The 12,334-nt window shown below is 47.9% G+C and overlaps 1 protein-coding gene across 23 annotated transcripts in view; it reads left to right on the plus strand.

Annotated features, from left to right (window-relative positions):
- The window catches only part of huwe1 (HECT, UBA and WWE domain containing E3 ubiquitin protein ligase 1), a 35,780-nt gene extending 23,669 nt beyond the window's left edge, over positions 1 to 12,111 (plus strand). For 17 of the 23 annotated variants that reach the window (XM_086214730.1, XM_086214743.1, XM_086214739.1 and 14 more), the window contains 27 exons: positions 81 to 259; positions 340 to 429; positions 889 to 1,049; positions 1,145 to 1,187; positions 1,951 to 2,331; positions 2,525 to 2,735; positions 2,857 to 2,981; positions 3,069 to 3,289; positions 3,419 to 3,810; positions 3,903 to 4,548; positions 4,653 to 5,367; positions 5,466 to 5,554; positions 6,108 to 6,264; positions 6,368 to 6,499; positions 6,595 to 6,810; positions 6,904 to 7,139; positions 7,859 to 7,961; positions 8,331 to 8,480; positions 8,607 to 8,852; positions 8,939 to 9,056; positions 9,143 to 9,283; positions 9,375 to 9,662; positions 9,804 to 9,909; positions 10,123 to 10,240; positions 10,479 to 10,660; positions 10,956 to 11,146; positions 11,267 to 12,111. In XM_086214730.1, the coding sequence (XP_086070856.1) occupies positions 81 to 259; positions 340 to 429; positions 889 to 1,049; positions 1,145 to 1,187; positions 1,951 to 2,331; positions 2,525 to 2,735; positions 2,857 to 2,981; positions 3,069 to 3,289; positions 3,419 to 3,810; positions 3,903 to 4,548; positions 4,653 to 5,367; positions 5,466 to 5,554; positions 6,108 to 6,264; positions 6,368 to 6,499; positions 6,595 to 6,810; positions 6,904 to 7,139; positions 7,859 to 7,961; positions 8,331 to 8,480; positions 8,607 to 8,852; positions 8,939 to 9,056; positions 9,143 to 9,283; positions 9,375 to 9,662; positions 9,804 to 9,909; positions 10,123 to 10,240; positions 10,479 to 10,660; positions 10,956 to 11,146; positions 11,267 to 11,369 (5,740 nt within the window). In that variant the 3' untranslated portion in view covers positions 11,370 to 12,111. Of the gene's footprint in view, positions 1 to 80; positions 260 to 339; positions 430 to 888; positions 1,050 to 1,144; positions 1,188 to 1,950; positions 2,332 to 2,524; positions 2,736 to 2,856; positions 2,982 to 3,068; positions 3,290 to 3,418; positions 3,811 to 3,902; positions 4,549 to 4,652; positions 5,368 to 5,465; positions 5,555 to 6,107; positions 6,265 to 6,367; positions 6,501 to 6,594; positions 6,811 to 6,903; positions 7,140 to 7,858; positions 7,962 to 8,330; positions 8,481 to 8,606; positions 8,853 to 8,938; positions 9,057 to 9,142; positions 9,284 to 9,374; positions 9,663 to 9,803; positions 9,910 to 10,122; positions 10,241 to 10,478; positions 10,661 to 10,955; positions 11,147 to 11,266 lie in introns of all 23 variants that reach the window. The other 6 variants (XM_086214740.1, XM_086214749.1, XM_086214748.1 and 3 more) reach the window with 4 other exon arrangements.
- Positions 12,112 to 12,334: the final 223 nt, after the last annotated feature.

Below are 12,334 nucleotides of genomic sequence, written 5' to 3' on the forward strand. Positions count from 1 at the left end.
CTGTCTAACAAAGCGTCTGAGTCACAAGAGCTTGTTCTGGTTGCAGTAGTGATTAAGAACTGCTCTGCTTCCATCTTTAGGTTGTTGGGCCCCAGTGCTGCAGCAGACATTTTACAGCTGTCCAGCTCGCTGCCTCTGCAGTCCCGTGGTCGCGCTCGCCTTTTAGTCGGAAATGAGGATGTTCACATCATCGCTCGTTCTGATGACGAGTTGCTTGATGACTTTTTCCATGAGCAGAGCAGCACTGGGGGACAAGCAGGTGAGAATTGCAATGTACTCTTATTATTATGATGGTCTTTCGATTATGAATCCTAACATGTTTGATGTCCCCGTCTGCAGGCACCCTCTCTAGTATTCCCACTGCCTTAACGAGATGGACGGATGAGTGCAAAGTGCTGGATGCTGAAAGCATGCATGACTGTGTCGCAGGTAGGTTGGTGTAAAACTGGGGCATTTGCATGTTCTGAACTGAGACTAGTATCATACTTTCACCATGATAACCATTTTTGTCAGTCTCTTGATGTAACTTGATGTCACCATGTTTTGGGGAGGGCTACTGGTACTGGTTCACAGAAAATGTCTATTTTTCAGTATTTCATTGCTAATGATCTGGATATGGCAGCTAGTAGAGTAACTTCTGATTACTCATTAATTTTTCATCGTTTTTGATCAACCATGCTTTCATCGTGATAATAATGCCCTGGGTTCTAATTAAAGATATGTGAGCAAAAATGAGACATTTCTTAGTACAGTGGGAATTTTTATACACTCAGTTCAAACTTTATCCTCTCATTAATGAAGTCCTAACATCCTTCGGACAATTTGCATCAATTGAACTTGATGGTCGCTTCACGTGAACTAGCGGTCTGACCTCTTCTGTGATTTCAGTGGTGAAGGTGCCAATCCTGCAACATCTGGAGAGTCTGCGAGATGAGGAGCTGGAAGAACGTCGGGAGAAGCGAAGGCGGCAGCTAGCTGAGGAAGAGGAGTCAAAGCAAAATGAGAGGAGGGCCTCTGGAGCAGAACAGGCCAGGGAACAGAGCCTGCAGGTTTGCAAATAACACGTTTGTTGCCTGAGGAATTTCATTCATCATTGTGTATGCAAATTCCAGAATATTTGTTGACTCAACGCTTTTGTCAATAGGGTTCTGGATTGGGGACAGTCAATGGTGCAGAAAACACTGCAGGTACTGAAATTTTGAAATGTCATTGATTTAGTTGATTTCACATTTCTTGCCGGACATGGACGCACAAGTCAGTGATTGGAACTGAGAAGCGAGAGTCAGCAGAGCGTGCTGTGGGATGAGGTAGTAGTTTGTATAGTTTTAGGATCACACCAGATCTGGGAGATAACTATACAGTCTACTGTCTTTCTTATGGCAACGCCATAGCAGCTCTTCATCTGCAGAAACAGAGGATCCACTACTAACTGGCGAATGTCGTACCAAACATATCTTCTATATATTGCCGTCCTCAACACCTTATTCCAGTTTACATCGTTGATCTGGTGAAAAAATGTGTCTTTTTGTCATATTTTTCTGGAGCTGGCTGTGCTGTGGTGAGGTAGTAAGTTGTGTTGTTGTTGGGGATCAGGATTATGCACCCCGTTCAGGAGATAACTATACAACTTACTGCCTTCCTCAGTAGAAGCCCTTGGCATCTTTGTAAAAATGATCACGAGTTATTTAGGATGTTTGTTTGTTTTAATTTTATATTTGTTTGTTTGTTGTTGTTTTTGCACTGTTCATTTGTGCTAGCTGTGAGCTCTCATTGAGAACATTATTAATTAGTCTTGGTAAAAACACGGCTTGGATTGCTTTGGGAACAACTGGTATCGCTGAAGTCATGTATCCATGTTTAATGATTGAAATTGAAAATCGAAATTAGTAAGATGTCTGTGTATAAATAGTTTGTCTTCACATTCATTTTGTTTTCCTCTGGATGTTTCAGAAGGTGAGCAGGCTCAGGGTGGTATGGTGTCATGTCTGGACCCACCCAGAGTTTCAGAGGGCTTCCTCACTGCTCCCCCATCTGGAGAGGTCACTCCCACCACCCCTGCTCCACATGAACAGGCCCTTGTCTCTTTGGAGACTGCCATCAGTCAGCAGGTCCACCAGCCAATAGCTGACCTGTTACTGGCCGAGTCACATGCCAGCTCACTGGCTGCTCTGGCAGGGGCACGCCTTCCACCCTTGTCGGCAGCTGACAGGCCGAACAGTGAAGCGGAGGCATCTCAGATGGAAATGTCCCCAGCACCCACAATCGGTGAGAGAGTCGGTGGAGGAGGTGGTGGTGTTGGTGGAGGAGGAGCGTTGGATGAAGGCAGGGAAGGTAGAATAACTTTGAAAACTCTCTTTTTAAGGACTGGCCATCAGCAAGGACACATGTCTGAAATCTAAATTATGTTATTAACTGTGCTTGGAACCTCGTACAATTTTCTTAACCCTGTGAAATACAAAATATTCCACAAGAAGTTTTACTGCTGTGTGTTGATTTATATGATCCTCCTTTTTTTTTTAATCAGCCTCCTTAAGTCCAGACATTGTGGAGACCTCAGAGCCTACAGTGGTGGGTGTGTCACAACTGGAGGGGTCGCCTATGGATACCAGCAGCCCTGCCTCTGCAACTCAAGAAGAAGCTGCCCCCAACCCTGCCCAGACTGCCCACCTGTCTCAGGAGCTGTCTGGCAGTGGGGATAGTGGGCTGACCGACAGGCAGACAGATGCAGATACAGGGTGAGTTGCCTGAAGTATAATCTTTGAACAGATCTTCAGTCAAAAGCAGCACAGTTAGTATCACCATATAGTTCCTGACTGATGAAACCTTTTTGTTGTTGTTGTTGTCGTCGTTGTACAGCTCCACCTCTGTCTCATCTCCTGGGGAGACGATGCCCAGGAGTGACAGTGCTGATAGCCAGTCTCAGGCTATTCAAGAAGAGCCCCACCCATCCACCAGCAATGAGGAAGAGGACCCACTTGCAGGTAAAGTTTATTTCTACCTTTGTGGTTTGTCAGTTGCAAACATTTTCAAGAAGTGCCCTAATATTTGTGGTATTTATGTCTTTTCAGGTATCAGTCTACCAGAGGGTGTGGATCCATCTTTCCTTGCAGCTCTTCCTGAGGACATTCGTCGAGAGGTGCTGCAAAATCAGTTGGGAATCAGACCACCGTCCCGTCCTCCTGCTGCTACCAGCTTGCCTTCCACTACAGCACCTGTACTAGGAGGGCCAGGAGTTACGGAAGTCAGCCCTGAGTTCCTGGCAGCATTGCCACCTGCCATCCAGGAAGAGGTGAGAGACTGAAATGATTTAAGATAAAAACGTTGGGAAAAAAAATTTGGGACAAAGGTAACTTACAGAAGACCATCAGGGAAATTTTCAAGTAGTTGTATAACAAAGTGTGCTGTTGGTCACTTAAAGGTCCTTGCCCAGCAACGAGCAGAGCAGCAACGCAGGGAGCTTGCCCAGCAGCCCCCACAGGGAGACACCCCTCTGGATCCAGTCACCTTCATCCAGACTCTTCCCTCAGAGCTCCGACGTAGTGTCCTGGAGGACATGGAAGACAGTGTGTTGGCTGTCATGCCCCCTGACATTGCAGCTGAAGCAGCAGCATTGCGCAGAGAGCAAGAGGCACGCCAGAGGCAGCTGATGCATGAGAGGTTGTTTGGTCACAGCTCATCTTCAGCCCTATCAGCAATCCTGCGCTCACCAGCCTTCACCAGTCGGTTAGGGAGCAATCGTGGAGTTCAGTACACCCGACTGGCTGTGCAGAGAGGAGGCACATTTCAGATGGGTGGAGGAACAAACCACAGGTGAGCGGAGACTGATTGATTTGAGACTGAGTGAATATGAATGAAAATATCCTAGATGCTTCATCATTCATGTTGCCTTTTTGTTTCTTTAGACCATCCAGCTCCAGTGTGGATTCCTTGTTGCGTCTGCGCGGTCGATTGCTGCTGGACCACGAGGCCTTGTCCTGCCTGCTAGTATTGCTGTTTGTGGATGAACCGAAGCTTAACACCAGCCGCCTACACCGTGTGCTCAGGAATCTTTGTTACCACTCTCAGACTCGTGGGTGGGTCATTCGCAGCTTGTTGTCCATCCTCCAACGCAGCAGTGAGAGCGAGGTGTGTGTGGAGACCTCACGTCTAGAAGACGCTCGTGGGAAGAGGAGCAACCTGGGAGGTTGTGGGGGGAAAGGCTCAACTGCCTCCTCCCTCTCCTCCTCTTCATCCTCATCTTCTTCCCTAGAGCTACTGAACAGGGTAGAGTCTCGCAGCTCCAGCCAGCTTTCTTGGCTCTCTGTTTCTATGGATGCAGCTTTGGGCTGCAGGACAAACATTTTCCAGATCCAGCGAGCATCGGGTCGGAAGCACGCCGACCGGCACTCAGCTGGGGGTTCTGCAGGATCTGGAACACTGGGTGGAGTGTCAGGTGCTCCTGCAGGCGTGACTTGTGCTGCAGGGGGAGGCTCCACTGTCCACATCCACCCTCAAGCTGCCCCAGTGGTCTGTCGACATGTGTTGGACACACTAATCCAGCTAGCTAAGGTGAGGATCCCCGATTTCTGCCCACACCTTCGTTCGATGTCGTGTTATGAAGAAAAGTTTGATAAGGTTACACCATCTTCTTTGCTTCTTGTCTGCCTCTGCAGGTGTTCCCCAGCCACTTCACCCAGCAGCGCTGTAAAGATCTGTCAGTGTCGTCTTCTGACCTGGAGTCTCGTCTTTGTTCAGGCTCCTCTGGGGGGGCGAGTATAGGTGGTGGCTCCAGGTCAGGGTCGCAGTCTCAGAGCAATGCAAGCTCTAATACCTCCAGCACCCAGAACTCCTTGGGCTCCTCTGTCGTATCTCCCCAGTCTTTGGGAATCTCCACTGATTTTTGGGACCTGCTTGTAAAGCTGGACAACATGAATGTCAGTCGCAAAGGAAAAGCCTCTATGAAGACAGTGCCTCTGGGGGGCAGCGCAGAGGCTGAGGGGGCCCAGTTGAGCCTGGAGACCTCCCCTCTCGGCCAGCTGATGAACATGCTGTCCCACCCTGTAATCAGACGGAGCTCCTTGCTCACTGAAAAGCTGCTGCGCCTGCTTTCTCTCATATCCATTGCCCTGCCTGACAATAAGGCCACCGAGGTGCCTGCTGGACACCCAACTCCACAGGCTGCCAACGCTAGCCCAGCAACCAGCTCAGGAGCCGCAGCTCCAGTCACAACACAGGGCACCTCATCAGGCATCCAGCCCAATGCAGTTGGCTCAGTGGCCTCTGTGGGATCTGGAGCCCAGGGTATATCCTCAGGGACAAGTCTAGCAGTCTCCCAGACATCCTCCACCACAATCTCTATACCAACGTCCACTGGAACAGTCTCTACAGGTAGTGATCACTCATTGCATGTTTGAACTGCCTGATGCACTAATATCACTAGAAAGGTAGACATTTTAATTGTTGTATCTTATGTCTGCCTTAAAAAGGAAAACTGAGGGGTACTTGCAGTACAGAGAGTGACAACAAGATGGCTTCCTCTGGACTCACTGAGAAACAACTTCAGCTTTCAGTAGAGGTAAGGGGGGGTGGGTCACAGGCTATGAGTCATGCTGTCTAATCAACATCTGTTGCAGCTCATTGAAAAGTGCATCGTTGCTTCAGACAAAATAAATTTTTGCTTTAAGATGTCTTTCTGGGTAATTTGATGCAGGCCCAGCTACGTTTAAGAGCTGAGAGATTTTTTTGTCCAATGAAGAATTATCTGTATTTTAAATATGAGCAGGATAAAGTAAAATGCACTTAGAAAACCAACATTTAACAGTGCATACCTTTTAATTAGGGTCTCTGGCAGTATCTTAAAGCAGTGCTTGAAATCTTTTTTTTTTTTTTTTTTGCATTGCAAATAATTGATCAGAACTTGGCTTCAGAACAGTCTTCGTCCGCAACTGAACCTTGTTTACTATTAACTGCATCGAACAGGGTTAGTAGTTGGTCTTCACCTAACAAGAACAAGATATTTTGCAGTCAAAGATCACGGGGCTGCAGGGTTGACATGCTGCAACATAATCCAGTATTGAAGTAAATTGTTTGACTGATTAGCTGACGTCTCTGCCCCTTCCTTTCCTAAGGTGCTGACATCTCATTCGTGTTCAGAGGAAGGTCTGGAGGATGCAGCTAATATTCTGCTGCAGCTCTCTCGAGGAGACGGCTCCACCAGAGACACTGTGCTCAGACTGCTTCTCAGTGGAGCTCGACACCTCGGAATCACCCTTTGCAAACAGATTGGTCAGTGCCATGCACTTACATGAATGCCCGTTGTCATGCTTCTCAACCGGCCTGTGGCCAATGCAGTTCTCTCCTTACGTGTTTATACGCCTCTTACTCTCAGGCACACTACTGGCCGAGCTCAGAGAGTACAACTTGGAGCAGCAGAGACGAGCACAAGCAGATTCACATTCCCCCGATGCCCCTCCTGAGGATTCTTCCATCTCAGCCAGACTGAAGGGCAAGATGACTAGCAGGTTAGCTAGTGATGACTCTGTAGTGTTAGCATCTGGTTTGCATTGATTTTGACTTGTTACAAATACAATTTCCTTTACCTGGTATGCATTTGTTGATTGGGGCACAGGTTTGATGGCTCGGAGAGTGTGGTGATTGTGGCGGCCCAGAAGCGCACGCTTGGGGGACGTGAACTACAACTTCCCTGTATGAGCTCACTGACCTCCAAGACCTCCACGCAGAAATTTTTCTTGCGCGTGTTGCAGGTCATTATACAGCTTCGTGAGGACACGCGACGCGCCAACAAGAAAGCCAAACAGACAGGCCGATTGGGTGAGAAATTAATACATGTACACTGTTTATAGATGGGCTTAGTATATCCAGGTGATGGGTCATGTGATGAACTCCTCCTCTCTCATCGACTAGGCTCCTCCAGCTTGGGCTCAGCCAGCAGCATCCAGGCTGCGGTGCGTCAGCTTGAGGCTGAGGCCGACGCCATCATCCAGATGGTGAGAGAGGGTCAGCGGGCACGCCGACTCACACAGGCCCCACCACCCACTGCCGCCTCTGCCGCCGTCACCGCTACTGCTGGATCCTCAGTGGTGGCCCCCCATGCCCCCGCTGGTGCTGCTCCCCCTGCTGGCACAGCTGCTGCTGCCACGGTTAGCATGGGCCGCATTGACAGCAGGCATACTCCTACTCACACACTGCACACATAAAGAAGGAGAGTAGGAAAAGCAGGCAACACTTCAGCTTCATAGTATGACCATCACTGAGGTCTCCAGTGACTGTGGTGGTCATAAAGATAAATGCTATGAAATGGCTGTTAGCTACTGATATGCTTCATTTGTCATTGTGCATTTTGGAGATTCATAAGCTAACATATGACATGTGTGCACATCTGTCTAGTTGAATTTAGCTTCATATGTGTTTTTATTTTTATTTTGGTATATCGGTAACATTAAACTGGAATGCCACGTGCTGGCGGCCCAAAGCGGCAGTATCTGGTTTATGCATCGTGTCCATAATGTTGCTACAAGGAACAATGACAGAACCACAGGAAGACAGATGTGTCCGAGACCCACTGCATTCCCTATTAATGTCTCTGCATTGACTACTGGTGAAATGAATGTGCCTGCTCCAACCTGTCCCACTCGTGTTGTCTGTTTGCTGGCTGACTTTGCTTCCTGCTTTTGCCTCCCCCCCCCCCAATTTCCAACATTGTCCCAGCTACCCTCCTCCCTCTGTGGATCATGAGAATGTGCTAATGCATGGGAGTATCAATCAGAGGAAAAATGTCTTAAATGTTATGTTAATATTTATTTTCTACTCTCCCCTTCGTCTTTTGTCTCCCTGGTTCTTCTGGGTTCGTTCTCTGCAGTCTGAAATGCAGTCGATGTCTGAAGCGCAGGCAGCACAGAGAGATGACTCGCCCATGGACGTGGACCAGCCGTCCCCTCTCGAGCAGGACTCAGCACCTCTGGGTATGAGTCATCCTCGCCCATAAAGAAAATGAATTTGTCTTTGAATGGTTACAGTCGAAGTTTAATTTGTCGGAAAAAAAACCTGAAGCTTTTATGCTGCTCTTGTGTTTTTTCTTGGTATTCTCTGTGTTTTGATTTTGGGCTTAGTTCACATTTTTCGTCTGTAGTTAGTTTTGATCATATAAACACATCGATGGATCAAATCGGCCCACCTCTCCATGGACTTCATATTGTTGATATGTCGAGAATGTGCTTGCTGCCGCTACATATCAGAAGCAACATACAGTTCATGTCGTGTCCCCTGAGTTGAAGCGGGAGTGTTTGATCCTCGTGCTGCAGCTCAAGTTGTATTGGAACTGTCTTCCTCAGACGAAGAAGGAAATGGACAGTCGGAGAGTGAGGAGAGGCTTCCAGACCTCCCTCTGCTCAGCGAGCAGCTGTTGTTGGATGAACTCTGGGACATGCTCGGGGAGTGCCTCAAAGAGCTGGAAGAGTCCCACGACCAGCATGCTGTACTGGGTGGGTGGAACAGTAGCAGACGCTTTATGTTAAATATCGACGTTTATTTTTTAAATATTGTATTTACGTTGTAGGAATGTAATTGAGTTCCATGTGCTGCTAGTGATGATCTCCTTGTCCCTCCAGTTCTCCAGCCTGCCGTGGAGGCTTTCTTCCTTGTTCACGCCACGGAGCGAGAGAGCAAACCTCCTGTAAGGGACACGCGAGAAAGCCAGCTCTCGCACATCAAAGATGAGCCTCCCCCGCTGTCCCCGGCACCCCTTACACCTGCCACCCCCTCATCCCTGGACCCCTTCTTCTCCCGTGAACCATCTTCCATGCACATCTCTTCAAACTTGCCACCAGACACCCAGAAGTTCCTCCGATTTGCTGGTGAGTCTGAAACCTGTACAGTGACCAGAATAACCAGCCTGGTGTCGGGCATTGTCTCTAATAGGACTCGTCCTCCTCTCTTGCAGAAACTCACCGCACAGTGCTTAACCAGATCCTGCGCCAGTCCACGACTCACCTGGCTGATGGGCCTTTTGCAGTCTTGGTTGACTACATACGAATCCTGGACTTTGATGTTAAGAGGAAGTGAGGGAGTTTACCTGTCATGTTGGCACAGTCGCTGGGGCCTTTTGAATCCCTGACCTCCTGGTCTCTTTTGGCCATCTTTGCAGGTATTTCCGCCAGGAGCTGGAGCGTCTGGATGAAGGCCTGAGGAAGGAGGACATGGCTGTGCATGTGAGGAGAGATCACGTCTTTGAGGACTCCTACAGAGAGCTGCATCGCAAAAGCCCGGAGGACATGAAGAATAGGCTGTAAGTTAGTGTTGCCTCTCAGTCCGCCTGCGTGCGCTCTCCGTTCAGAGCCACTCAGCCCGAGCTCATTGTCCGCTTCTTCCTGCTGCAGGTACATCGTGTTTGAAGGAGAGGAGGGCCAGGATGCCGGCGGCCTGCTGAGGGAATGGTACATGATCATCTCCCGGGAGATGTTCAACCCCATGTACGCCCTGTTCCGTACGTCCCCCGGCGACCGTGTTACCTACACCATCAACCCGTCATCCCACTGCAACCCCAACCACCTCAGTTACTTCAAGTTTGTGGGTCGGGTGGTGGCCAAGGCGGTCTACGATAACCGGTTATTGGAGTGCTACTTCACTCGCAGCTTCTACAAGCACATCCTGGGCAAGAGTGTCAGGTAATGAAGCCGCTTCCTACTGCACATAATTCGTACGCATTGATGAGCAGTTCTTGACACACAAAAAAACCTGCTGGTAATATCAGCTTATTGTTTTCTTTCAAATTAAAACAACTTGCCTATTTCTTTGGTATTTCCCAGGTACACAGACATGGAGAGTGAGGACTACCCGTTCTTCCAGGGCTTGGTGTACTTGTTGGAGAACGATGTGTCCACGCTGGGCTATGAGCTGACATTCAGCACCGAGGTTGGTGTCTCCTCTAAACATTCCCATTAGCTTCAAGTGGAAAATTGATTCTCATTTTGGATCCTCTCCTTAACTCTTGAAATGTGGATTGGGCCTCGAGGGCTCATTCCACATGCTTTATGCTCTCGTAAAAATAAGCGCTGCAAAGGAATTGATGGAAGTCTGATGGCTTTGAAATCTAGTTGGCAGTGAAAGCCTCCATGTGCTCTGTAGGTCCAGGAGTTTGGTGTGTGTGAAGTCAGAGACCTCAAGCCAAATGGAGCCAACATCCTGGTTACAGAGGAGAACAAAAAGGAGTACGTGCACCTGGTCTGCCAGATGAAGATGACAGGTAAGATGGTGGCTCCTCCACGGAAGGCCTCATTTCCAAAAGCAGGATTTTCTTCTTTTTTTTTTTCGTAATGACAGTACGAACAAATTAATAATGCTGAGGAATTTCGAATATTCTTCCGCTTGATCAGAAAAAAAATTGGCACCAGATGAATAAACTAACATCAGCCGCAGGCTGCATGTAAAGATCGCTGTAGCAAGTCGAGTCTGTCTGAAATGACCGTTCACCGTCTTTGTAGGTGCAATCCGCAAACAGCTGGCAGCTTTCCTGGAGGGATTCTACGAAATCATTCCCAAGAGGCTGATCTCCATCTTCACCGAGCAGGAGTTGGAGCTGCTCATCTCTGGCCTGCCCACCATCGACATTGATGACCTGAAGGCCAACACGGAGTACCACAAATACCAGTCCAGCTCCATTCAGGTACGGCTCAGCAAACATTCATACGAAAGATATGACCACAGCAAACTGAGAAGCAGCTCCTCACCCCGGTCACATTTATAACTTTGGAGTTTGACTTCCTTTTGTTCGCTTTAGGTTTAATCGCCTCATAAAATTCCTAAGCTAAACTGTCGCCACCTTTCATTCGTAGATGTATTTCAGGTGAAGCCACTTGTCAGTTCTACAATCCTGAGCCACTATGCGTCTCCAGTAGGTGAATAAGATGCAACGGGAAACATCTCTAACGTGACTGCCTTTGCATTGTTTTTCTGAAAAGATCCAGTGGTTCTGGAGGGCCTTGCGGTCCTTCGACCAGGCAGACCGGGCCAAGTTCTTACAGTTTGTCACTGGCACGTCCAAGGTTCCCCTTCAGGGTTTCGCTGCTCTGGAGGGCATGAACGGCATCCAGAAGTTCCAGATCCACCGTGATGATCGCTCTACTGACCGCCTGCCATCTGCTCATACTTGGTAAACATGAAGCAAGAAATCAAGACACGAAAACGTAGAAAAGCTGTAAAACTGCGAAGCTGAAACTCAAATGTTCTTCCTTTGTCCCCCCCCCCCCCCCCCCCCCCCCCCAACGTTTAGCTTTAACCAGCTGGACCTCCCAGCCTACGAGAGCTACGAGAAGCTGAGACATATGCTGCTGTTGGCCATTCAGGAATGTTCAGAGGGATTCGGACTGGCTTGAACAATGAGACTGTTAAGACACAGACATACATGCAAACACCTGATTTACATTTGCTTACACCTGACACATTGACACTGATAACCTTTGACCGCACGCACACATGCACACACTATCATAGACATTACTGGATTACTTGTTGAATGGCCTAGACTTACTGGTTTCTGTTCCATGCAAACTTGATAAAACCAGCAAGTGAAATGGACTGATAAACGTTGTGTACCACACAGAGAGCCTCATGTTGACACGCTGGTGTCTCCCTTCCTGATGTATTGGCAAATGCAAGAGCAGATTCAGAGGATAAAAACATGGACTAATATAAGAGACGTTTTCTTCATTTAGTTTGATTTCTCTGTACAAAAGGTTTGGGAGTTTATTATGTTTAATCTTTTTTGTTCCCTGGCTGTGTAAAAAGAAAAAAGAATGTTGTTTGAACAGGATGGTTATAAAACCTTTGGGGAAAAAATGTTGGTGGTTTCTTGTTGCAAATTTGTGACCTCATAAGCCTTGATGATGGGGAACATTTTTAGGGGGGGGTGGGGCTGTATGAACAACTTGAGAAGATATTCACAAAAATGCACTTCGTGCCGCATTTTGTGGCATTTTTAAGGAAGGAATGGTACAAAATATGAAGAGAAAACCTGAAGGAGATTTAAAAGATAACATTAACCATAAATTCTAGAGTATTTTTGGCTATTAAATCGCTGACCCAGCCTTGAGCCTTTGAACCAGAGTGGAATAACTACATGAATAAATGCATAAAATTGCGTCTATTGTCTCTTTTAACAGTGCTCAACCATCACTTAGTCATTTCATTTCATTTCTATCGATGTGTCAGCGGGGGTCACGAGGGTCGATGGGCAACGAGCAGACCTGACTCTCAGCTTCTGTTGTCATGACGGCACTTTTAACTCGAGAGGTTTTTATTTTCCAACCACTCAAATCACATTTCAGTACGACGGAGGGAG

The sequence above is a fragment of the Aulostomus chinensis genome, chromosome 9 (assembly GCF_037954235.1).
Source record: "Aulostomus chinensis isolate RoL2024-O1b breed Wild chromosome 9, RoL_Achi_v1.0, whole genome shotgun sequence".
In the NCBI taxonomy this organism is placed as follows: domain Eukaryota; kingdom Metazoa; phylum Chordata; class Actinopteri; order Syngnathiformes; family Aulostomidae; genus Aulostomus; species Aulostomus chinensis.